The 26,888-nt window shown below is 41.4% G+C and overlaps 1 protein-coding gene across 2 annotated transcripts in view; it reads left to right on the forward strand.

The window, feature by feature from the left end:
• The first annotated feature begins 7,868 nt into the window (after nucleotides 1–7,868).
• The window catches only part of MAL2 (mal, T cell differentiation protein 2), a 33,726-nt gene continuing 14,706 nt past the window's right edge, over nucleotides 7,869–26,888 (forward strand). Inside the window, exons 1-3 of one of the 2 annotated variants that reach the window (XM_025394574.1) lie at nucleotides 7,869–7,924; nucleotides 7,967–8,139; nucleotides 21,500–21,670. In XM_025394574.1, coding sequence (XP_025250359.1) covers nucleotides 8,008–8,139; nucleotides 21,500–21,670 — 303 coding nt within the window. In that variant the 5' untranslated portion in view covers nucleotides 7,869–7,924; nucleotides 7,967–8,007. Of the gene's footprint in view, nucleotides 7,925–7,966; nucleotides 8,140–8,408; nucleotides 8,741–21,499; nucleotides 21,671–26,888 lie in introns of those variants that run through there. The other variant, XM_025394573.1, reaches the window with a different exon arrangement.

Genomic DNA, 26,888 nt, shown 5'->3' on the forward strand with positions numbered 1-26,888 from the left:
AGAAGTAGAGATCTGAAGTTTGAGAGAGAATATCAGAGTTAGGAGCACAGATTAGGGAGAGAAGCAGATAATGTCATTGCTGTCCCAGATTCCTTCAAATCCCTTTACACCATTTCTGTGCACTCATCTTTACACCATTTCTGTGCACCTGTCTCCCCACTTTGGTGTGGATTCCTTTATCAACACCTATGGCTCATTTTTGGAAGACAACCTTGAGCTCTTGCAGGTGCACTGCCTGCATGTGCAGAGAACTAGAAGAGTTTGGAGTCTATGCTCCTCCTTCCCTTTCCTCCTTAGCCTTTGACAGTGATAGATAGGTGAAGATGTGAAGACATAAGAAAGTCTTGCATCAGATTGTGCAATACTGAGCCGTAACTTACATTCCGGTTTTTCTGCTGGATTAAGCTGACTTTTGCCTGAGATCATACTCTTGCCTGGCTTCCTCTCCCTTGTCCTGCTTTACTTACCGTTTTTTTGTTTTGTTCTGTTTGTTTGTTTGTTTTTTCAGACTCAGCACAAGAGTACCTCTTTAATCAATCCCTGGCACATTAATCCATATTTCAGGGTCTGCCTCTGGGGAGCCAGGCTGAAGACAGGGATTTGTTTGATAGCGTTGATCAAGTCTTCTATAAAGTCACTGATATTCTAATTTTTTATCAACTATTGAAAAAAGACCAATGAGATCTCTAACTGTAATTGTGGTTTCTGTACTTTTCCTTGCATCTTATTATTTTGCACCATCTATTGTTAAAATTGTTATAAGGTGTATTAACATTTGGGAGTTTTAAACCATCTTGATAAATTGACCCTTTTATCATTATGCAATAACCTTCTTTATCTTTGATAACTTTCTGGCATTAAAACCCATTTAGCTTGATATTAATATAGCCCCTTGGGCTTTCTTTTGCTTATTTTTTTCATGAGATACCTATTTACATCCTTTTGCTTTTAATATATTTGTGTCTTTACATTTAAAGTAAGTTTTTCTGTAGATCGTATATAGTTGTGGATTGCTTTTTATCAAAGCTGATCATCTCTGCTTTTAAATTGAAAATTTGAAAGGAATTTGCATTTAATGTAATTATTGGTTTAATTTTACCATCTTCCTGATTTCTGTTTGTTTCATATATTCTTTGCTTCCTTTTTCATCTTTGCATGACTTCTTTTGGATTAATTTTTTATCTCCCATGTTTCCTTTACATCTCCTTTGTTGACTTATTAGCTATAACTCTTTTTTTCTTGTTTTGTAATTTATTTAGGGTTTACAGTATGCATCTTTAATTTTCCACAGTCTAACCTCACATACTATTACACCACTTCAAATGGAGTATAAAAGTTTTGGAACACTACATGTGGCATTTCCCTCTCAAGACTTTGGTGGTGTTGTCATCATATATCATATTTTTACAGATATTGTAAATGTTAAACACACTAACAATTTTTGCTTTAATCATTGACAATAATTTAAATTTTTAAATTTATAAAATGTATTGTATTTATCCAAATACTTACCCTTTGTGGTCATTTTATTTCTTTGTGTTGATGCAAATTTCCAACTGGCATCAACTTAGGTCTGCCTGAAAGACTTTATCATTTCCTATAGTGCATTATCTGCTGCCGTCAAATATGTTCTGCTTCTCCATCTCTGAAAAAGTCTATATTTCATTGTCATTTTAAAGGACATTTTTCCTGCGTATAAAATTAAGGTCACAGTGTTGATTTTCTTTTAGCAGCTTAAAGACGGTCTACTCTCTTCTTGCCTAAATTGTTTCCTATGAGAAGTCTGTTACTATTCTTTTCTTCATTGCTCTGTATGTAATGTGTCTTTTATCCAGTATACTTAAAGATTTTCTCTTCATTATTTCTTATAGGCAATTTGATTATGATGTGCCTTGGTTTTGATTTCATGTTTTCAATTCTTAAGATTCATTGAGTTAATTCAGTCTCTGGGTATAAATTACAACAATTTTGAAATCTCTCAGCCATATTTTTCCTGTGTCTTCCTCTCTTCTACTTCCGAGACTCTAATTACAAATATATGAAAACACTTGGCCCGGCAGAGTGGCTCATGTCTGTAATCCCAGCACTTTGGGAGGCCGAGGCGGGTGGATCACTTGAGGTCAGGAGTTTCAGATCAACCTGGCCAACATGGTGAAACCCTGTTTCTACGAAAAATACAAAAATTAGCCAGGCGTGGTGGTGGGTGCCTGTAATCCCAGCTACTCGGGAGGCTAACGCAGGAGAATTTCTTGAACCTGGGAGGTGGAGGTTGCAGTGCCTGAGATTGCACCACTGCACTCCAGCCTGGGCAACAGAGCGAGACTCCGTCTCAAAACAAACAAACAAACAACAACAAAAAAACACAATGTTATGCTGCTGGCTAATGCTCTGTTCATTTTTTCAGGTATTTTTTCCTCTGTGTATTTCGTTTTAAATAGTTTCTATATCTTCAAGGTAACTAATCTTTTCTTCTGCAGTGTCTAACGCGTTAATCCTCTGCAGGTATCTTTCATCTTAGACATTGTAGTCTTCATATCTAAAAGTTGTTTGGATCTTTTAAAATGTCTTCTGTGTTTCTACATGATGTGTTCAATATTTACTCTATTTTTCAACATAAAATACATTTATAACAACTGTCCTAATGTTCTTTTTACTACCACAATCTACTATGTGATTTCTGAGTCTGCTTGTAGTGAATGATTATATCCTCACTATGTATCATATTTCCTGCTTCTTTGTATGCCTGGCAATTTTTAATTGGATGTCAGACACTGTGAACCTTATCTTATTGCTGGACATTTTTGTATTCCTATAATATTCTTGACCATTGTTCTGTGGTTCGTTTGAATTATTTGACCCTTCCGATGCTTTTTATAAAGCTTTGTGAAGCAGAATGAAAGCAGCCTTTTTTTTTTCTTTTTGTCTAAGGTTGACTTTGCCCTAATACTGAGGCAATATCCTTCTGAATATTCTATCCAGTGCTCCATTAATTAGGAGATTTTCCACTCTGAATGGTGGAAATATGAACTATTCCTGCTCCTGCATGAATTCGTGGGATTGTTCCTCTGCTCCTTTGGAATGTTTCTGCCCTGGCCTTGGGTAAGTTAGTCACCTTCATGTGCTAATCAGCACTCAGTTGAAGATTTAATAAAGGGGGCCTTTTGCTGGCCTCCCAGTGTTTATCTGTATGCAGCTCTTTTCTCCCTAGTACTCTGTGAACTCTAGCTTGGTTGGCCTCCTCAAATTCCCAGCTTCACCACCTCATCTCATGGAGACTGCGAGATTCCACCAGTGTCTACCCTCCCTGTGCTCTGAAAACTCTCTCCAAACTTGGGAAATGGCAGGGCTCCCATCATTTCTTCCCATCTCCAATGGATCACTGTTCTGCGTTACCTGAAATGCAACATCTGAAACTATTGTTTCATATATTTCCTCTGGGATTTTAGCTTTTTCATGCAAGGAAGGTTAATCTAGTCTTGGTTATTGTATTTTAGACTGGAGTTACTTGTTGCTGTTTTTGATGATAAGGGAAACATACATATTCAAAGCGAAAGGCTGCGTATAACGCAAAAATTGAACGTTGAGGAGAGAGTAAAGAAAATTAAGAATTAATTTCCTAAGAAAAATACAAAAGGGAAATGATAAAAAGCTGAGATGGGGCTCAACTTTGCCTAGGGAAATAAACACTTCTTATGAAACATGAAGTAGCATAGGAACAACGAAGAAGCATAGAAATTCACATGCAGCGTTCATTTGGTCAGCTGATTTTACTTGAGTTTCTATTATATAATGTGAATAAAACTCAGCTGTTTCCTCCAGTGAGGAAGAGGGGGATGGAGGGGGGAAGAGTGAAGTGTGATTCCTAGCACGCTGCCTCCCCACTCCACTGCCAAAAAAGAAATCTTTCCAAATCCTCTAACTTCTGAGCTTTTCATATTCTTGATAGAAGTAAAGGGTTTATAGATTGTCTAAGGAGATCGCAGTCAGCTCACTTTAAAACTTCTGGTGGTCTGATTCAACAGCTCATGTTGGTATCTGATATCTACCATCTTCTGGTGCCTCCACTGAACTTTTCAATTTAATATCCTGTTACACAACACTAGCAAGGAATAGGAGACAAGTAAAAACACAATTTCAATTCAGTGAGATATGTTCTCTATGTGGATTAAGCACAGCAGGTTATAGAAATACACTGGGTGAGAGGTGGCCCACATAATCTTGAATGGGCAGAGAAAGGCTGCCAGAAAGATCTTGCCCTGTGACCCAAAAGATACAGGAAATAGGTTTAGGATATGGGAGTGGTAAGAAGAAAGGATATTCTGCAAAAGAGAGGATAATGTGTAAAGGTTGGAGGCAGGAAGTATTGAAGCTGTAGGTGGATCAACAAGGCTGGTGAGGTGGGAGGGCTCATCAGAAGTCATGTGCCAGAAATACCTTGAATGCACCCCAGGGCATCTGTAATTGATCCTGAGAAAAGTAAGGAATTGGAGGGGTTTTAAGTAGAGGGGTGACTAATAAATTTTCTGTTTAGAGATCATTCACATAGCAGTACAGAGAATATAAGAGAGGGAAATTCACTGTCAGAAGCATATTCCTTGTGAGAAGAGCATTCACTGTGAGAGGGATAGTCAGAGTCAGAACAGAGGGAATGGAAAGTGGATCTATTCTAGAAAATAAAATGGTAGAATTGCCAGAACCTGGTGACTGATTAAATATGTGTCATGAGAAGGAGGTACCAAGGGAAACACCCAGGTGTTTGTCTTGGATAACTGGATTGATGGCAGTGTTTTCAATGAGACAAGTATTACTGGCTAGATGTCCTAAAACTTCTTGTAAACTAAAAGAAACTATGGAAGGGTGGAACAGTCTAGATTTGTTTTTATTCACTGAACATAATGTCTACTTATGACAGGCACAAAGACCGGTAAAACAAAAGAAGCTATGGGATAAGAATTGAGAGAAATATTGCCAGGCATGGGGGTGGTGGGGGTGGGGGCGGGGGGAGATAAAAGGAAAACGACAACTGGGAATACCTAAGGCCCAGCCAAGGTTAGATCACATGAATTTGTAGTGGAACCAAGAGTCTTCATTATGACCTTCTTTCAGCAACCGTGGGCAGTGTGCTGAATGATTCAGAGAGGGCAGATGTAGACTGTGGGTTGAACTCAAGCTGAAGAATAAGGAATGGTGAGAGTAAGTTTAGAGTCAAGTACAAGATAGGAAGTAATGTGAGACCAATACGAGCATCCCGAAAATGCCTTCCCATGAGCACATGGGTGGAGAAGCTAGAAAAGCTAGAATGGGACCAATAGAGAATATGAGGGATGGTAGGGTTGATGGCCAAAGAATTGGGGATGAAAGAGATAAACCAATAGGAGACAGTCATCAGAATGTCAGCATTCAAGAGAATGGCAGCAGAAAAATTCCCAATAATAAGGTGAGAATTTATTGACGGTAGCAAGTCATTTTGAGTCAAGATCGTTGAAAATATTGTAACGTGAATGTTGACATTCCATAAAAATGGAGTTCAAAGGAAATCTATGAGCAGGGTTAAAGTTATGCTGGAAGTCAGGAACCACCGGAACAGGATGGGAAAAGAGCAGAAAGGTGAAACTGTTAAGAGCTCATGGTTAGTGTCCTGGAGGAAGAGGCAGAGGGGTGGGGTGGAGTGGAGCTAAGTGTGTTTTCTTCCTTTGATTTTAAAGGTGTTGCTTTCACCTATTTGTTCTTGTATTATCAAGAACAAATAGGTGTTGGTAGTGATCGTAAGAGTAAAAAGCATTCTAGAAAAGGGTTCTCTTTCAGCTAGGCACGGTGGCTCACGCTTGTAATCCCAGCACTTTGGGAGGCTGAGGTGGGCGGATCACCAGGTCAGCAGTTTGAGACCAGCCTAGCCAACATAGTGAAACCCTATCTCTACTAAAAATACAAAAATTAGCCGGGTGTGGTGGCATGCGCCTGTGTTCCCAGCGACTCGGGAGGCTGAGGCGGGAGAATCGCTTGATCCCAGGAGGCAGAGGTTGCAGTGAGCCGAGACCACACTCCTGCACTGCAGCCTGGGAGACAGAGTGAGACTCTCTCAAAAAAAAAAAAAAAAGAAAAAAAGAAAAAAGAAAGAAAGAAAAGTGTTCTTTTTCAAGCAGATAATATGTTACAATAACAGAGGGCTCACTGACAACCTTTTTCATGCCACTGGTCACTGTGGAAGCAGGAAGGAAAGGTAAAGAAAAGATGGTTGAGGATATGCAGTACAGCAAGGAGGGTGTTCTCCTAGGTAGTGAAAGTGTTCTCCTAGGTAGCAATGTTAAAATAAGCTCACTTGAGGCTCTTCTGAATCATTAGCCCTTTTAGAAACTCCAAGGACATATTAAGTTCATTCACTAAAATATTTTGGGCATATCGTAGCTGCTGATCATCTCCATGATTACTTCTTTGAAGTCTTTCCTTTGAACATTTTTTTAAGTGCTTACTGAGAATTCTTAGGCAGAAAATAAAACAGAAGGATCATCCCCTGCCAATCAGAGTCTGAACACAGAAAGGGCTCATCGATCAAACAAATCAATGCAGAAAACTTAAAATTTCCTGTTAAATAAACACCACACATTAAATACCAGAAAGTGGTGACTAAGAGGTGGAGAGAGGAGGGATATACAATAGGTTTCACCCACACCCTGTTTTGAGGTTTTTACCCGGATGCCACAACCACACCTATGAGTTTCACTTATAAAATAATAGAGAAGTAGAGTAACTAGAATCTGCTGACCAGAGCATAGTGCTAAATACAGTTCCTCAGAGACTGAACCTGACAGGCAAGGTCAGGATTCAACAGGGAGAACGTCTGATGAGATTAGCTAATGTTTTCTTTTTTCCAACGTGGTCTACCTGTGTGTGCTGATGCGTGTAGATTTGCTCATCTTTAATAGATGAGAAAATTAAGCTCATTTCCTCTACTGAACTTACAAAATGTTGACGTTAAAACCAAGGATAAAATGGAGATAAATGGGGATAAACTAGAGCAGGGAATTCGAACCATACATAGAATTAAAAAAAAAAAAAAAAAAAATCCCCTTAAGCTTTTAAAGGCAATAAGCAAGTAGTTTTATACCAGTGAAATCAATACTTAAAAGTTCTACGTAAAAAAATATAACCAATGAAACATCGTGTGTCCACTGAGCAGTGATACGCGCGTGTGTAAGGAAAAGAGCTGTCATATCAGCTAGCATTTAAGGAGCTTACTGTGCGCTAAACTCTTTTCATGTTACGTGATCTAATGTGAGCATCTATGCCCGTGGGTTTCACATCCCCGTTTCACGGACGAGGACACCTCCGGTGACCTACAGGGACCCCGCGCCAGCGGCTGCTGCGGCTGACTCATCCAACTCCCACGCGTGACGCTGCCCGAGTGGCGTTTAAAAAATCCCACTCGAGTCCCATTTAGAACATATGCACCCCACTTTTTAAGTGTGACTGGTGACCTCGATTTTACCTTCTGAGTCACAGCCCCAAGACCTGTGTATCTGTCAAATTGAGCACAGTGGGCGAGGGCGCGCTCTGAGACTTGGGGAAAAGACAGGTAGAGAGCACAGTTGCAAACTAAGGGGAGGGCTAGAAGGTAAAAATAGCGATCAGGTGTGTGGAGCCGCGCATGGAGACGCCCGGGGAGCGCTGGCGCTGGCTAGCGAAGCAGAAGCCGAGGACGGCGGAGCTGGGAGGACCGCGCCCGGCGGCGGCCGCACCTGTGCATGTGATCGCGAGCAGCTCGGGCAACCGGGCGGAGCTGCGCTCACCTGGGCCCACGTGACGGGGAGGGGCTCCAGGACCCCCACGGCCACGCCTCCTCCCGCGCGGCGCACCCGGACCCCGCGGAGCCTAGCGGCGGCGGCAGCGGCGGCTGCGGCAGGAGCCCGGGAGGCGGAGGCGGGAGGCGGGAGGCGGGAGGCGGGAGGCGGGAGGCGGGAGGCGGCAGGCGGCGGCGGCGCGCGGAGACGCAGCAGCGGCAGCGGCAGCATGTCGGCCGGCGGAGCGTCAGTCCCGCCGCCCCCGAACCCCGCCGTGTCCTTCCCGGCGCCCCGGGTCACCCTGCCCGCCGGCCCCGACATCCTGCGGACCTACTCGGGCGCCTTCGTCTGCCTGGAGATTGTAAGTGGGGCCCCCGGAGCGAGGGTCGCGCGGGGAGCGAGGACAGGCGGCGGCATCCTTGTCCCCCGGGCTGTCTTCCTCTGCGTCCGCCCCCGGCCTCCTTCCCTTCGACGTGGCCTTTCCCTGCGCTCCCTCCTGGGGTCCTCTCCGTGCCCCGCGCCGCCACCCGGGCCCTCCCGCCCAGCACCTGTTACGCGGGCACCTGCTCCCCGGCGGGCGACGGAAATGGCCTGGGGAGGGTGAGCAGGCGGCCCGGCAGAGCCGAGCATTGGGGATGTGGAGGAAAGAAAGGTGTTGGGGCTTTGAGGCGCCTTTAGAAACCCAGAGCATGGCCAGGGGCCGCGCTTGGCCGAGGCGAGCGTCTGGCTCTCGGCCTCGCCTGTTGCTAACCTGCCATTTTGTTGGGTGGTGCAAAGGTGTAGCCGATTACTGTGTGACCTGGAGGCTGCCACGCTGTGGAAAGTCGGGGGGGAGGGGGAGGCAACAGGAAGAGGAAGAGGGCTGCGGACTTCAGTATGCTTTTTGCCCACTCACCCTTGCCATCATTAGTGCCCTTTGGATTGGAAAGAGGAGCTGGGCAGGAGGCAGGGCAAGGAGAAAGGTGAGTTATGTGCCATGTCCTTGGCAGTTTCTAATCCAGTGGGCGTGAGAATGGTGGGGTAAAGGTGGAAACGTGGCTGTCGAGTTCTTCTCTGCCTGCCTTTGCAACTTCTCACTTCTGGCCTCCCTACGCAACTCCAAACCTTTTTAGCACACTTTGTTGGGTCCAAGTAAAGGTGGGGTCACCTGCCTGTCGTGCAACATTTTTAGGTAGCTCTTGAACTTTTTCAATGGAATTTTATGGAGTTGGAAACTTTCGAAGCTCCTTGTGGACAAGGAGAACATGTGCAAATATAAATTGGGCAACCTGAGGTTGCATCATGCTCTGAGAATGGCAAATAAAAAGTGCTCGGTTTGGGATTTTCATCTCTCCCCTCACCCTCGCCTTTGAGCTTGCATAACCTGGATTTGGGTCGCTTTGGTTTCACTTTTGTGCTTGTGGAGCTGGAACACCTTGTGAGCACTGTTCTATTATGCCAAGGTAGCCACACCACCCTAAGTTAAGTTTAGCCCAGATTTGAATCTGAAAGAGGAGACGTGAATGAGTTGCAGGCTATGACATCAGTAATGGGATCCTGACTGCGAGTCTGGTTTGAGTTTGAGCCTGGTCCAGAAGCATCTGAGTGCTTGGGATGAGGTGCAGGCATCCATGTGGGAAGAGCGGAGAGAGGATGGCATTGGGCTGGCTGCCTTGCTGTGGGAGGGAGACACGTTTAGAACTGGAAGATCTGCAAAGAACGATTTCTTAGGTTCTCGGCTACTTTATTCCGTGTTCCGCAAGCTCCAGTTTTTTGCCTACCTCTTTGAGAAGTTTTTGTCATATCTGCATTCCACCTGTACTAGAATTTACAGACAGTTCATTGACATACTTTCTAAACTTCAGTACTTTTGCCTCTTCTTAAGCAATAATATACATGAAATTTCAAATTCGATATTCTGGTTATATTTTTCTAATGTTTATTCAAATATATGTATGTATGTAAGCATACATGTATGTGTATATGTAAATATATATTCCTGTGTATATGCAAAGAAGGCTTATCCATATGCCCTCTAATCAAATACCATCTCAAGAACCTGTAGTCATGTCAGACTTTTAGAAAACAAGGCCTAATTCTGAGGGAAAAGAGTAGAAAGTGACTTAGTCAATTTCCCCCTCCCCCTCCCCATTATATCTTTTTAAAATCTAGATCAGTGGTTAGTTCTCAATTCTTGCTGTACTTAATAACTTGAACAGCTTTTTAAAATACTGTTGCCAGCCCAGACTAATTAAATCAGAATCTCTGGGGGAGTGCCAGAGTTCACTAGTTGTTTTTCAAAGCTTCCCTGGTGATTCTAATATTCAGATTCTGATATACAGCAGGGACACACAGTAGAGAAGACAGCTCTGCTCTCACAGATGTGAATTCCCTATCTGCTAAAACGACCACCACTCCCCAACCTAGGTGGGATCCCAGACTCACAGAAGTGTCCAATCTAATCCTTTTATCTCATTTCCTCTGGCTTCTTACATCCTGAAACATGTCTCACTCTTGGCTAGGTAGAACAGCATCACTTCCAAAAGCTTATTAGTTTGCTTCTCTGTTTTTATGGCCAACTCAGTAAGTTTACATTTTTAGGCACCCTTTATCTCCTTTACTTGAATATCAATCTCCCCCACCCCATTGAAAAATGACCAAAATGTTCCAATGAAACTGGTGACCTTAGAGAAACAAGCGACCACACTAGAGTCAAACTATAGCTCCTCGGCTCTCATCCTTTAGGACTGTTTAGAGATATCGGTTTTACATGCTTTGAGAGAGCAGAGATCAAAGCTTCCTTGTTACCCCTACATTTAGAATACCCATCTTGAGTGGATGTACAGATAGAAGCTAAGTGAACATTTTTGAAGCAACTTAGCCCCTAGATGTCTCAATTTCCATCTAATTTTCTGATTCTTTTAAAATTTGCCATATCCCATGGCTCCTTCTTAAGAAATTCCTCAACCTGTAAAGTAAATGTGAGAATTTCCCAGGCACTGTCCTAAATGCTAAGTGATCTCCATTCTGGGGACCCATTATTTTAACCTCTGCCAGTGTTTCTGGATATCCTCAAACTCCATTTTAATTTTGATCTTCTGTTCAAATCCATTTGTCTTTAAGAGTTCTTCATTTCTGTCCCATTGCCTTCTGAAACTTATCATGTGAAAATTGTACCTGACAAAGGAGGACTGGGCTATCAATAGTTGACTACGCTATTGACACCATGCTCTTGGAGTTCGGTTCTCACGCTAATCATTTAACTTGGCTGAAAGAATTCATTCCCAATCCCCCTTAATGTATTCTATTCACAGCCTGTCAGATAAAAGCCATTTGTTGGGGAGATATTACAAAATATATAAATAGTGCCAGCCTACCAGCACCGGGAAAAGCATTATAGCACTGACTTCTTAAGTGGAGAATATTATAACCTCACATGCATAGTGGTTTTTTTTTTTTGTTTTTTGTTTTTTTTTTTTTTTTTGAGATAGGTGTGTTCCACTCCCAAGTACCTAGTTGTCAACTTTTTGGTTTTGGGCTTAGCAATACTTACCAATGCGTGCTTGCCACAGAGTTTAATCCTAAGTTAATATTGCAAAGCTAAGCCTTTTAGCTTAGAATGGAAGACATCACCTTCAAAATTCTCATTTTCAAAATCTCACAGTTTTCTGAGTGAATATTTTATAAAAATCACTTATCGGGCATTTACTGAATACCTACTATGTGCAAGACACTCCTTTGGGAACAAAGATGTTTAAACCCTTCCTCACCAGAAAGACCTATAACCTAGTTGAGAGTATATTCACAAAAGTAACTACCATTCAGGGAAGAAATAATTAAGTATGGGAAGTGAACTGCAGCTAAAACATTTTCCAGGTGGGTCTGTCTACTTTAAAAAATAACATTGGAGCATCTGCACTATTGGGCTGAACAAGGTATTTAGGGTCCCTGCTCCCAATGAGCTTATCTTGTAAAATGCACAAGAAAAATTGAAGTTTTACTGGTACTAATCACGAAAAAGAATACAGATAATCATTGAATTCATTGTGTTTTATATTGCAGTTTTAGTGTTTAAGAAACTACTTATATTCCCCAAGTTATTCATTCACATTTATCTCTGTGGGAGACACTCTAGGATTCTTATTCACATACTTCTAACTGTAGTGTTTTGGGTGCCATAGTAATTTTCATTTACTCAGCTTATAATTAAGAACACACTATGCATCAAGCCTTCTTTTATACCCTGAAAATAGAGTAAGTAACATAGTTCCTGCCCTTAAAAGAAATTACTGTTTGGTAGAATATAAAGTCAAGAAAGAATTACAGTGCTGTGTATGAATTGCTAATATAGGTTTATAAAAAGTATTGTGGAAAAGCAGGATAGAGTCCACCTGACTTCTGGAGAGGCCAGAACAGGCAGCTTTAATGAGGTGGGGACATTTGAGGTTAGCCTTCAATAATGAGGCATGGTTCATTAGAAAATGGGTAAGAGAATTCCAGGTAGAAACAAGGACATGCACACACAGAGACAAGAAGGACAATGGCAAGAATGTTCGGTCAGTTGTGAGATTTTGGTGGGCAGTGGCAGAAGAAGGAAAAACAGCAGGTAGGACTCACGTTCTGGTTTGCTGAGAAATGGTAGGCCGAGGCATTGGATTTATTGTCTGATGGAAAGCTGCTGAAGAACGGAGATAAACTTGATCCAACTTGTGTCTTAGAAACCTTTGAGTGATGAAGTTTGGTTGTAAAACAAAGAGACTGAAGGCAGGGAGAGCAGTTGGGGGCTTATTGCAATAATTTAGATAAGGGATGAAAAGAACCTGAAATAGAACCAATGAAAGAAGGATGGAGAAAAAGAGAGAGAGGTTTGAGGTTTGGGAAGTCAACTAAGTACATAAAGTTTGACTTGCCCCAAAATGATACCTAGATTAATCTTAAATATAAGATGTAACTCAGAGGAATTATGCCAGAAAAACAAATGTTAATGAAAGGATGATTGTGAGGGAGGGGCTTTAGGGGAGGCAGGTTCAGTCATGCAGATAAATCTATGGAAGGAACTTCAGGTTATTTTCAACTGAAAGCTTTGACTTTGGACTAGGAACATGTATATGTTCTGATGCAGAGTTTATTGCCTGGAAAATAAATTTTGACTGTGAAGGGACATTGTTTATTTGCAGTGTGCAGGAGGGAGCTGTCCATGGACATAGTTGTCTCCTAAATGGGTTTTAAAACTGTATTTTTTTTTCCTTTGCCTCTGGATTAAAAATCTCCATCCACATTAGAATAACCTTTAGGCCGGGTGCTGTGGCTCATGCCTGTAATCCCAGCACTTTGAGAGGCTGAGGCAGGTGGATCACCTGAGGTCAGGAGTTCGAGACCAGCCTGACCAACATGGTGAAACCCCCATCTCTACTAAAAATACAAAATTAGCCGGGCATGGTGGCGCATGCCTGTAATCCCAGCTACTTGGGAGGCTGTGGCAGGAGAATTGCTTGAACCTGGGAGGCAGAGGTTGCAGTGAGCCGAGATCGCACCACTGCACTCCAGCCTGGGAAACAAGAGCGAAACTATATCCCCAAAATAATAAATGCATAAATAAATAACCTTTAAAGGTTTATAAGGGAAAACAACCCAATGCCCCTGCCAGAGATTATTATCAACAATCATTTGCTCTGACTGGCAGTCCTTTAAAAAAAAATATGAAGAACTGAAATACGGAACACTTTAAACAAAGTAGCTGAAAAGATTCACCTTGAGCTCCAAATGAGAAAGTCATGGAGAATAGATTTGTTTTGTAGAGCCTGATAGAAATGTTTTATGTGGGGGTAGGAGCTGTGGACATGGTGTATTTGCAATGATACGGCTGAATAGAAATGACCCTGTAATGACAAATGACAGGAACCCGGTTGGTGTACCCAGTATCATGCACGTGCAGTACTTAACAAATGCTACTTGTTTGTTCTATAGTACAAACAGCAGTATGTTGTACAGTCTGGAGATACCATGTCCTTTTATAGACAACATGTATGACAATCTCAACTTTTGTATAATAGCTATGAGAAGGAGGAAGGTAAAAAGAAAGAAAAGCGACAGTGATTTATACAGGTCTGGCCAATGTCAGGGCATTGGCACGCAGGAACGATTTTAACCTAAAAGTGATAACTAGTTACCTACCAACATGAAAAGAAAATTTTCAAGATCAAGAGGAATTATTATAAAGAAGAATAAAAAGAACCAGAACATAGTTCTCCCTGTAATATGACCTCTCCGTTTTAGGGTGTCAGCTATTTAAGCAGCTGAATTGGAGGTTTAGGTCACATAGGAGGAAGAAAGTATAACTCTCTTTAGCACTCCTAGACATATTTTTAAAGCCTTCCAGTGTAAAGCTAAAAAGTAGAACTTCTTTTGCAATGAGTATTAAGATATTTTAGTCATAAGCCTCTTATGTATACGTCATTTCTCATTACATCCCAGAATTTGTTCTGTTTTCCTAATTAAATAAATAAATAAACACCTTGCTGCCTTGCATCACTAATACAGGCCTATGCCAGGGCCAGTCCAGAAATGGTGTGGACGGAAGTCAGCATGGTTAGAGGACAGATGGGGACTGATGAGGGGAGCAGGAGGCACTGGGAGAAGGCACAAGATTTACCCTGGTCAAAAGTTCCAGTGGCAGTTACAGTAGAAATAGGTTATGTGGGCAAATATGGGGCTGAAAAAAGATTAAAAATTGGGTGTCATGAACTCAACTGGCAAGAGGTACAAAGTTTCCCATAACTTTCGATCTCAGCCTCCTGAGATCTGGTGCTAGGTGGTGGGTGTCACCAGTAATAATTTGAGAATTGAGAAGTACATGTTCTCACTTCACTTGTTTTCATGCCTATTTTTGGACATCCACCATGAACCAGGGAATGAGCTGGGCTCCAGACACGAGTGTGTTCCTAGCATCCCTAGAAAGCTGCACTCCGAGAGCATTCTCTTCTGGAACCATTCATTACACACGTTGGTTGGTTTCCATTCATTTCAAGGAGGATGGATTGAGGACCTTCTGTAGAAAGCACCATCCTGGGTTCTGAGCGTACAGAGATGTTGAAGGCAATGTCACTGACTCTGACGTCACAGTCTAGTGGGTGAAACGGGCATGTGGATCCATGATTTCAATCCAGTTGTAATTGCTGTGGAGAATACAAGCGTCAGTAACCGTGGACGCACCGAGAGATGGCACCTGGCCAGGGAAGTCTTTCTGGAAAACATGGTAACTGGAGTTTAGTTATCCAGCAAAATTTTTACTGGCAGCATGCTAGGCAGAAGCATGGACAAGTGTGATCATTTCTCTACGCTCAGGGGATGAGGGACAGAGGCTGGAGTGCAAAGACAGAGGGTAGTAGGAAAAGAAGCATTACAGGGGAGATGATGAGCTTGGGGAGGGGGCAGCAGTATGCCTCGTAGTGGTACCAGTGATCTATAGTCACACTGTGAATGAATCCACACTTGTGTGGGCTGCCTTGTAAATACATCTACCAGTGATTATATTGTATCTGTTGGCTGAAGTATGTTGCTAGTTTAAAGAAATCTTTCAAAATGCAAATTGTATGTAAAATGGAGCTAATTTTAGGTAATTTTTTTTCTAGCCGGTAAATTTCTGTACATACTGAACACTTCTATAACCATGATGTTTCCTGTGCAGCACCCCATAAGTAAACATCCATTAAAATAGAAGGGGTTACAAGTAGATAAAGTGTTCTGAACTTTTGGGTGGGGGAGCCACATGCCCCTTTGTGATTCTGATGAAAAGTGTGGACTGTATCCTCAGAAAAATGCATATGTACTTGTCTACCCTATTTTATATGATTTTAGGGAATCATGTGGAATATGGGTAGAAACCCTGCTTTAGAATGAACACTAAACCATAAGAGGGGCAGAATAGCAGGATGTTAAAATCATAAGTTCTGGAAGCCAATTGCCAAGTTCAAATTTCATGTCTAACACTTATTAACTATATAACTATAACTATAAGGGACAAGTTATTAATGGATTTGTACCTCAATTAACTTATCTATGAAGTAGGAATAATAATATTCTCTCAAGGTCTGTGAGGATTAAATTGGCACAAATAAAACCCTTATAACAGTGCTTATAACATAAGAGCTCAGTAAATGGTAAGTAATATTTCTGCTATCATCATTGGCTTCAACCTTTTACTCTAACTCTACAAGTCAGACTGAAAGACAAATATTTTTTCGCTTTTACTCTACATTTGCTGGTTGTTCATTCTCACTGCAGTAGAATAGTGAAATATCCAACATATAGATAATATAATTAGAAGGAGGGAGCTTAACAGGGAAAATTCCAAACAATGTTTTCCCTTATAGGATAGTTGAGCCAGTCTTTATCCTTTCAAATTCACTTACCTTTTCCTCTTCTCATTCCAAACATTCACTGAAAATAGGTTATGGTAGAAATTAGCCTGTTTACTTTGTGGGTATACTAAGATGGAGGTGTCACATTGGTTTGAAAAAATGTTTAGCTGTCAGAGGGTATGTTTAAAAGCAGATAATTAGGAAATAAGTGACATTTGAAAAGAAAAAGGGCATTTGCAAAAGGAATCCCTTGGGAACGTAAGACCGTCCAAATAGGAGATGAGTGAAGTCTGTAATTCATGCACCAGAATTGCAAGAGTTGCTGCTTGCTCAAGAGCATGTTTTCCCGTGGGACTATGTATTTTTCCCATTCCACAGTTTCCAGTGAAAACATGTTTTAACATCAAACTCTGAGGGTTCAGTTTAGTGTGATTGGCGGATAAGTACTTCTGTGGTTTTCTTATGGGAGGGATTCAGCCAAGTCATACCTTTCTGGTCTGCAGAGGCCAAGCACACGTAACAAATGTATGTTAAACCAGAAAGAAGATCAGTTGTTTTAGGAATGTGTAGCAATTTAATAACTGCAACTCAGAATACATTTGAGTACTTCTGGTATGTACCCAGTACACCTAAAGTTGGGTTAAGAAGATAAAAGGCAACCGAGTCGCCCGGGAAAGGCTGATACCTACTCCTAGGAGGTTTTTACCTTTGTATTGCCTGGAAGCAAAGGTAGTCTTTGTTCGAGCTCGAGGTTTGAAGTCATAAGCACTGACTTGGTTTCTTAAAGAAATTTCAAATTGAGGTGCATTTGGCTATTTTATATAGAATTATTGGATTTTTTAGAACACTAGAAAGCAGTGGAAGGCAGTAGTAGAGAAGGGGTCAGAATGTGGATTCAGATCCAAGATGATGAGAATGTGGGCGAAACATAGAATAGTTCCAAATACCTTTCTTCACAGTGTGTACTCTGCAGTTGCTACGGTATTTATCATCTGTTCTCTGTCAGATTTAACCATTTTTGTGTTCTGCTTTTTACCTCTAAAAATATGACCACCTCCGGAGTCATCTCTACTAAACAGGAATGCTGATAATTACACTGGTTTGCAAACACTCTAAGCTCACTAATGCCCAGAATTAGGTGAAGTGAATATACTGAGCGTTGGTCCTGTCAAGTTTTTAAGTTCAGTTTTTTAAGTTGGAACCAAGTTGGGAAGCTCAAGAAGAAAAGTAGCTTTTGTCAAAAGGAAATCACAAAGTAGAGAATAATAACTATGTCAAGGCCAGAGTGACCCATACAGCAGTATGACAATCTCAAAATGAGGATGGTGGCCCTCCAAAGTGGGCTCAGTTATGTTCTTTGGTCCATCCTCTGTCTTCTAAAGTGAGCCTAGATTTCACAGAATCTCAGCTCTAGGGATGTATCTCATGTATTTACGTGAGTGAAAGAGAGGGGACATTCATACACTCCTTCCCTCTCCACTTTCCATGCAGCACATACCCCACAAGTGAGGAGGCAAATCTGACTCCTGTTCACGCAGCACTTAGTTTCCCTTCCAAGCCTTTGAGATGTTTGAAGGGCTGTAATTCTGAGCACGATAAGAACAGTTAATCTATACTGCTTTACAGCATAACCTCTGCTGTCAAAGTCTTGGTCTGTCTTGAAAGCTTACTCTGAAGCTGCCTCCCCTGCCTACCTTTCCAGATTCTTCCCATTATATTTCTTCTCTCCTCTCCCAGCCTCTCAGAGCACACTGTGTTGAGCTCTTTTTATAGCACCCACTACAATCTGCTCCTGAATCAGTTTAATGGTGTCTGTTTCTTCCTTATTTCGAGCTCCTGGAGATGGAACCTTGCCTTTTTTGTTTTTTCTTGAGTGTTCTTCTACAGTGCCTAGCAGTAGGTTCGGGGCTGGCCTGTTTGAGGTCCACTCTGGGTTGAGTAAATGCTGTGTTTAATTCCAAAGGATCATACAGCCTCCTCCTTACAGGTGTGAATGTATCATAATCCCTAACTCATATTATTATGTTTATCTATTTGGCTCTGCCTGTCCCTAACAAACAGTGGCCAATTGCTTTTTATTATCCTTTGTATTTGCACATAGGTTCTCAGGAAATAACTCTGAAGAGATATTTAATAATGATGTATATTTCTTAAACTGTATTTAAAGTTACGTAGATGATTATTTGTGGGAGAGTAAGAAAAAGCTACCAGAAAGAAGAAAGTGGAAAAAAAGGAAAGATTGATCCACTGAAGACATTCTTATCACCTTCAGTTATTTATTTAATAGTATGTAAAGGTAAATAATATTTTATCAGGAACAAGTTTGTTTCTTTTATAGGCACTGATAAGGTGGTGGTTAAATTTTTAAGATGCATTGATATTCATTAGATTTATTTCATAACACTTTCTGCATCAATTGTTAATTTTTGATTTGACATTAGGACTCGAGGTACACACCACAACCATACATTTTTTTAGACTGGTGATTTACCATTGCTCAAGTGATCATTTATGCTTTCAAAAATGTTTCTTCAAAGTAGTAACAAATTATATAATCATATAATTAAAAACTTGTGTTTTTAACTTTCAGTGACTTGTGGAGTAATTTGGATATCTAGATACTTAAATGCAATGTAAAGATGAGTATTGATTTTTAATATTTGGAGCTCAAACGGTTCTCATATGAGCACTAACTTGTTTACTAAGCAAATAATTGAGCGCGTGCTCTATCTCTCACTCTCTCTGGGTGTGTGTGTGTGTGTGTGTGTGTGAGAGAGAGAGAGAGATTGATTCTCGCTTGAGGTGTCTTCAGGGCAGGTATGTAGCCTAAGGTTTTGTGCTGCCAAATCTAGCATAGTACCTGACTGATGGTTAGGAAAGGATTATTGTGTAGATTAATAAATGACTTGGGATGCAGAGACATAAAACAGTATGCTGCCAAGAAGGCCTGGTAGTGCAGATGGAGAGCCAAAGGGATTTAATTACAGTGTATCTCACTGATGTAACAAAGCCCAATAGGGAGGTTGCCCAGAGGAGGGAGGCATAACTGAGCAGGGGTGGATCTCAGGAAAAATGTTGTAAATGATGTGCTCAAGATTAGATATGAGTGGGAGAATCTCAAGTACACATAGGGAGGAAATGACATTTACGGCATGCAAGTAACAGGCCACTCTGATGTGAAAGATCTTTGTCTTGGAACTGTGGTTTTTTTTTCTCGCCCTAATACAAAATGTGAGGAGCATAGTGGCAAGAGACAAGGATGAAAAAGGCATGTCAGGTCACAAATGGCTTGGAATGCCATGTAAAGAATGCATGGTAGTATGGAGGAGACCAATGGTGATAGATGCATAAAACTCATTGTCTTCACACCATTTCTCCTGCAGTGTTCTCTCAAGCCTAGTGGCCCATGCCAGAAATCTGAGGATTTTCCTTATCTGTCCTTTTTCTGTCGTGTCTCACATCTGATATGTTACCAACTATTATCATGTCTACTTCTAAATTTCACTCTAATCTATTCCTTTCTCTCTGTCCTCAGTGTTCTGATTCTTACACTCTGTTGGTGTAACAGTCTCCTGTGTTACACCATGTTAGTGAAATCTCTGTGTTGATAGAGCTAGAGAAACACAGAGATGTGCTCCCCCGCCATCCACCCTTTCTTCTCCAGTCTGTTCTCACATTCTAGCCACAGAAAAATTTCCAAAGGCAAATCTTGACCATGCTAGTTTCTGCTCAAGATGATCTTGGCTTTGCCGTCGCCCTTAGGTGAAGTTCGGTTCCTTGGCCCGAGCTTCAGCACCTCCTCGCTCAGTCTCCCGTGCAGTTCTCTCCATTCCCCACCAGCGCATGACCCTCCTGTCTTGCTGAGCTTTGTTCTTCACCTGTGCGGGGCTCTTCTCAGCTCCCATCCTGGAACCTCCCTTTCCTCCCTCTGCTTTACCCCATAGTCCTGTGCTTTGAATCGTTGCTTCTAGGAAGCATTTTCAAATCTGGATTTAGAGCCCTTGCTGTGTGGACCTGCAGTGCCCAGTATTTGCCCAATTGTGACATTTATGAAGCAGCTTTTTAATCACTTGCTTACTTGTCTCTTTAATAGACTGTGAGTTCTGTGGTGACAGAAACCAAGTGTAACCTGTTTACCATTTGATTCCCAGCACCTGGCATAAAGCCTGAAATGTAATAGGTATTTACTGATACTTAGATCTACAGATATGTGAAGTACTTATTCCTCTGTCCAATACATAATAGATACTCAATAAACGATGGTAGTTTTTATTGTTTACCACCATATACAACAGCTGCAACTATTATTCTAGCCATTTTTTACTAACAAACTCTCTAAGGAGCAATGAGATCAGGAGCTGGTTTATAGTGATATGAAGAGCAACTTCAGGGAGAGGAAGTGGAGACCAGGCAAAGATGATTTTTTTTTAAGATCAGTAAATATATATTTTATTTATATTCTCATGACAAATAGAACATGAAGTTTTTAAATGATGCTATTTACTGATTTTTTAAAATGTCAGGTGCTTAGGGGATTAGTCTAAAGACAGTGCAATATTTTGTCATAATGATAGCCCAGTGGAACAGAATGGAACAGAACCAAACCCACAGCATATGGTCTCCTGATTGACAACAGTAGACTCTTGAAAGTATGGTCATTTCAGTAAATGACACTGGGTCAATTGAATATACATATGGGGAAAAACTGAATCTTGACCCCCTACCTCATACCAAATGCAAAAATCAGTATAAGACAGGTTGTAGATTTAAATGTGAAAAGTAAAAATAATGAAGGTTTTAGAAGAAACACCTAACAGAGTATCTTCATGGCCTTGGGGTAGACAATGATTTTTTTTGTTGTTTTTTTAATGCTTTATGTTCTATTGTACATGTGCCATGTTGGTGTGCTGCACCCATTAACTCGTCATTTACATTAGGTATATCTCCTAATGCTATCCCTCCCCACTACCCCCACCCCACAACAGGCCCCGGTGTGTGACGTTCCCCTTACTGTGTGGTTGACTGAAAAAATACCTTCATTGAAAAGGTGGTAGTCAGAGAATCGATAAAGTCAAAGGAAGGTATTTGTCAATGATGAAGGAATGCTGGGCATGTACATGGGTTGAAGAAGAGAGTCCAACTTGAAGATACAGGTGTGGAGATGGATCAGTTCTCCAAGCCAAAGGATTGGTCTTGCACCTGAGGAAAGAAGGCATCTTGCATGATAAGGAGAAAATCGAAGGGGTGGGGTTGCTGGAATATGTGCAGGGGTCTGGGAGGAAAATGAAGGCAACACTGAGGGTAATACAAGCATGTTGAATTCTGTTGTATGAAAGGTATCTTTTAAGCAAACCAATTACCCTCTTTCTTTTTTTCTTTCAGCTGTTCGGGGGTCTCGTCTGGATTTTGGTTGCCTCCTCCAATGTTCCTCTACCTCTGCTACAAGGATGGGTCATGTTTGTGTCCGTGACGGCGTTTTTCTTTTCGCTTCTCTTTCTGGGCATGTTCCTCTCCGGCATGGTGACTCAAATTGAAGCTAACTGGAACTTCCTGGTAAGGGCTTTTTTTTTTTTAAGTCTACTGCAGGAGGATGGGAGAAACCTATATCCTATTCTGTTCTGAAATGCCAGACTCCCAGTTCTGCCAGTTGCCTCTAATGGGAGAGAAGAGGTCCAACCACAGAAACCACTGTGGTGCTGTGTGGCTGCCTTGATGGACAACAGGGCTTCAGTTTGTGAAATCTCTGTGTTGATAGAGCTGAGAAATAATTCTGTTACTCCCACAGCTTAGATGACTCTTACTCAAAAACTGTTTCATTTCATACAGCAAATGAATTGCATTACAATTATCAAACAAGTGAACAAATGCCTTTGGGATCTAAAGGTTGTCACATGTATCTTGAAATTTTCCATTAATTTCTGCCTCAGATATTTAAATATATATTTTTTTTCAGAAAATAAATACTTAGAAAAGGGCATGTTTCATATTGATAATCAATGTCTGTCCCAAATTAAAAAGAATTGGTGAGTTTTTAAAAATGAATTTGTGGCCGGGTATGGTGGCTCATGCCTGTAATCTCAGCACTTTGGGAGGCCGAGGCAGGTGAATCACAAGGTCAGGAGTTCGAGACCAACCTGGCCAAAATGGCGACACCCCATCTCTACTAAAAGTACAAAAATTAGCCAGGCATGGTGGTGTGTGCCTGTAGTCCCAGCTAGTCAGGAGGCAGAGGCAGAAGAATTGCTTGAACCCGGCATAGGTTGCAGTGAGCCCAGATTGTGCCACTGTACCTCCAGCCTGGGTGACAGAGCAAGACTCCATCTCAAAAAAAAAAAATGAATAAAAAGAATTTGTGGCCAAGTACGGTGGCTCATGCCTATAGTCCCAAGACTTTGGGAAGCTGAGGCAGGAAGATCACTTGAGACTAGGAGTTCAAGGCCAGCCTGGGAAACATGGTGAAACCCCGTCTCTATAAAAACTACAAAAAATAGCTGGACGTGGTGTTGCACTCCTGTAGTCCCAGCTACTCAGGAAGTTGAGGCAGGAGGATCACTTGAGCCCAGAAGGTCGAGGCTGCAGTGAGCCATGATCGCACCACTGCACTCCAGCCAAGGAGACAGAGCAAGACCTTGTCTCTCAAAATAAAATAAATAAATAAAATAAAATAATTGAATTTGCAATCAACACAACTTTTAAAATTATGAACCATTAAATTAGGTCAACTTTTTGCTTAACATATAGAACTTGTCTGTCATGCTTGCAGCCATTCATTCTCTAAGACTGTTTTAGAATGACTCAGTGGATCACAGTGCTTCAGTGAAGTTCAGGAAGGACCCCCATTAGGTTATAATCACACTTTGGTGTTTAGAAGCTTACCTCAGACCTTCAGTCAGGCTTTATGTATATTCCTTTCACGTATAACGGCATATTGTTCCACAGCTTTAGTGCAGATGTTAGAGAAAAATATCTGTTCTTGTTTTATTTATAGGGCGTAAGAGGAACTGTAATCCTAAATGTTATTAGCGGTGAAGTGTAGGGAGTGTGGCTGGCCTTTAAGCCAGCCCCGGGGCAAATGGCACAGCTTACTATAAAGCTAAGAAGGAAGTGGGGTACAGTGGTTACAGTCCTGCATGGGCTTTGAGCATAGATCTGGTTTGCTTAGTAGCTGTGTGGCCTTGGGCACAATTGTTAACCTCTCTCAATTTTAATTTCTTCCTCTGTAAAATGGTAGTATCATCTTTGGTATTGAGTACAGTCATTCATGTCCTTATTAACTTATTTGTTTTTCAAAGTTTGCATTTCCCACCCATTTGTAGCATTATATCTGATGTTCAGGAAATTAAATGTAAGCGTTTCTGTTGTTTTAATTGTGCTACTCTATGAAAGTGACAGCTGAAATTGGAAATCTTTGTTTCACAGGTCAGCTGCAAAGGTTACCTGTGGTCTTTTAGCTGGAGTAGTCCACTGTTACTGAGGCAAAAAATGGTAATAGCAATACACAGGGTTGATTGTATGGTAGGCATGCATTCTAAGAGCCAACTCTTGTCTTCATGGAATTTATTAAATGTTTTCCCTATCTAGAAAGGATTTCTCTTTTTTTTCTTCTTTTGTGTGTGTGTCGTTTTTGGTTTTGTTTCTGTGTTTTTATTCAGTCATTTTTTATTATATGGCTTACTTTTTTTTTTTTTTTTGAGACGGAGTCTCGCTCTGTCTCCCAGGCTGGAGTGCAGTGGCTGGATCTCAGCTCACTGCAAGCTCCGCCTCCCGGGTCCACGCCATTCTCCTGCCTCAGCCTCCCGAGTAGCTGAGACTACAGGCGCCCGCCACCTCACCCGGCTAGTTTTTTTTTTTTTTTTTTTTTTGTATTTTTTAGTAGAGACGGGGTTTCACCGTGTTAGCCAGGATGGTCTCGATCTCCTGACCTCATGATCCACCCGTCTCGGCCTCCCAAAGTGCTGGGATTACAGGCTTGAGCCACTGCGCCTGGCCTATATGGCTTACTTTTGATAGGTTTGGTAATATATTTTGTACACTCTCCCAGGAAAACGTTTTAGCCATGTATATAATGGAATTGTCACAAGTTGGTAACAATTGTTGCATTCTGGAACTGTTAGATGTTAATGGCTCAAAAATAGTTGTTTTCCCCTGTGATAAGCTTATTACCACTTTATACCATGCTTGAAGGAAGCAAGAATGCATTTTGATAAAGAACTTATTTTCTAGATGTATTTGTTGTAGGATAATGAGTTTGCTATGTCTTCTGGGTTTTATGAAGAAATTAAATTTACATTCATGATGGCTTCAGCAATTTTTTCTGAACTTTCTAGCTTTGATATAAATAGTGAAATAAAAATATAGTATCTAATAACAGATATAAAGTACTAAATACTTGCCTCATTCTATTCCAGGAAAATAAGGAGATTTTGATTTTGAAATAGCGTTTCTGTTTTTTTTTCTGGAGAGGAAAAAATACCAGAACTTTAAACAGAAGATTCTAAATTTATAGTCTCTTTTGTAGGGGAAGGGTACTAAGGAAAGATACATTTTAGAAAATAGAGCTATTTAAAAAATCTTATGCAATTAAACATGTTTCCCTTCATCCCCCCCAAGTATAACTGGCACACATTTGATCATTTGCCTGTTGTGGACATCACTTAACATATTTTTATTTTTTAAAATATTTTCTATTTCAATAGCTTGTAGGGTGAAAGTGGTTTATTATTACATGAATGAATTGCATAGTGGTGAAATCTGAGATGTTAGTGTAACAGTCCCCTAAGTAGTATACATTGTACCCAATATGTAGTTTCTTTTCATCCCTCCTTCCCGTCTCCTCACCCACTCCTGAGTCTCCAGTGTCCATTCTACCACTCTGTATACCTTTGTGTGCCCATAGCTTGGCTCCCACTGACAACTGAGAACATACAATATTTCAAATAAGTGAGTTACTTCACTTAGAATAACGGCCTCCAGCTCTATCCACTGCTTAATATCTTACATGTCCTCAGCTATATTTTCTGGCCCTATATTCATTTGCTTATTTGACCTTAATGACAATTCTTTATGGATAAGTATTCTTGTTCTCATTTTTACAAATGAGAAAACTGAGGTTCAAAGTGGTTGTCATCCGTTTTTCTTGCTGCTGTTACTGTAAACCAGGATCCCCCTATACACAATGCAGCTTTTTTCTTTTTCTTTTTTTTAACTAGTAGATGGAATTTTGACCCTGAACCGAAGAGCAAAGCATGGGCTTAAGACAAGAATATGAGATGTAGTCACTCGTGGGGGGTGCAGGGGGGCCCGGGGAAAAAAAAAAGCTCTGCTTGAGGCTGAGGTTGCCTAAGGAAAAGGCAAACAAGTGGGCAGTGCTTGGGGCGTGTGAGCATTCATAAGATTGGTGAAAGAGCAAGAGCACATGAAGGCAACTCAGAAAGAGGCTGGGTTCATCTGCTAGTAAGTAGAGGCCAGGAGCCTAAGGCAGAGATTCACAAATGGTGGTCCTGGCCAGAAGAGCAGCAGCATCTGGAAACATGTCAAAAATGGACATTCTCAGGTTCCACCCTGACCTGCTAAGTCAGAAACTCTGGGAGGAGGACTCAGTTGTCTGTGTTTAAACAAGCTCTCCAGGTGGTTCTGATGCAGGCTAACATTTGAGAACCACTGACTTAGCAGAAATGATCTGGGCTGTCAAATGCAATGAGTGAGCCTTGTGGAAGCCCTTCTGCGCACATCCAGTGCACATCCCACACCTGGCACAAATTGGAATAGTGTGCTCAGGATGGCCAAATACAAATATAGGTACAGCTCTCCAGGGGTTGGGAAGATTTACTGAGTAGTTGGCCCTATACTAGGCCCTGGGAATACAATTGTGAAAAAAGAGATCTAGCAGTTGCTCTCAAAGAGTTTGTTGTAGTAGACAATGTAAGTAAAGAAATTGTTACGTAATTAATGCATCAATTAATGTTATGTTAGTTGCCAAAAAGGAAAAGCCTAGCGTGCCAAAACATATGTGTCATCTCAGCTCCACTGGAAAGTAGACTCTTAAGATGGATATAGAAGTACAAGAGTTTTGGTTTGGGCTTTTTGTGCATTTTGTTGTTATTGTTTGTTTAAGGAAAAGGGCAGATAACACTTGTAAAAGAAAATAAAGGAGGAAGTGAGGAAGTAAGATCAGGAAGAAAACCAAGAATGATACACTCCACAAAGTCTTGACCAAATCCATACAAAACTTCAGAGCATAGCCTGTCCTTCGAGAGTTGTGTGTTGGGCACAAGTGGCCAATCACTAGTACCTCCACTGTGCTGTCACTTGTGGGGATGGGGGATATCCAGGAAGAATGTGGCCTTGGCTCACGCATTGTAGCAGATCCCAAATCCACTGAAGCTGGAGGCTGTCAGCTACCTGCACACCTCACAGCTAAACATCAAGTTCCTTCCTGATGGAAAATGTGTGCAGTGCACAATTAGATGCTCCAGTCTCTCATCTCATACTGCAGATCCATTTCTCCATATGCATCTGGGGAGTCGCTCCTCCAGGGTTCCAGTGTGCCTTTCTTCCTGAAGACAGACTTAAAGGAGAGAGGCTAGAGGGATACATGACATCTCCGTTCACTGGAGTTGGTCTCAAGGCCAACTGGTACTCATCTTCCTCTTCCACTGACCATTTTCCATTCCTCTTCTCAGCTTTCCTGTCTGGTGTTCTCAGTGATTTCCTGGTGGTGAATCCAAACTCTCATTCAGGAGAGAGTGAGGGCACCTGGCAACCACATCTG

This window comes from Theropithecus gelada, chromosome 8 (genome assembly GCF_003255815.1).
Source record: "Theropithecus gelada isolate Dixy chromosome 8, Tgel_1.0, whole genome shotgun sequence".
Taxonomy (NCBI): domain Eukaryota; kingdom Metazoa; phylum Chordata; class Mammalia; order Primates; family Cercopithecidae; genus Theropithecus; species Theropithecus gelada.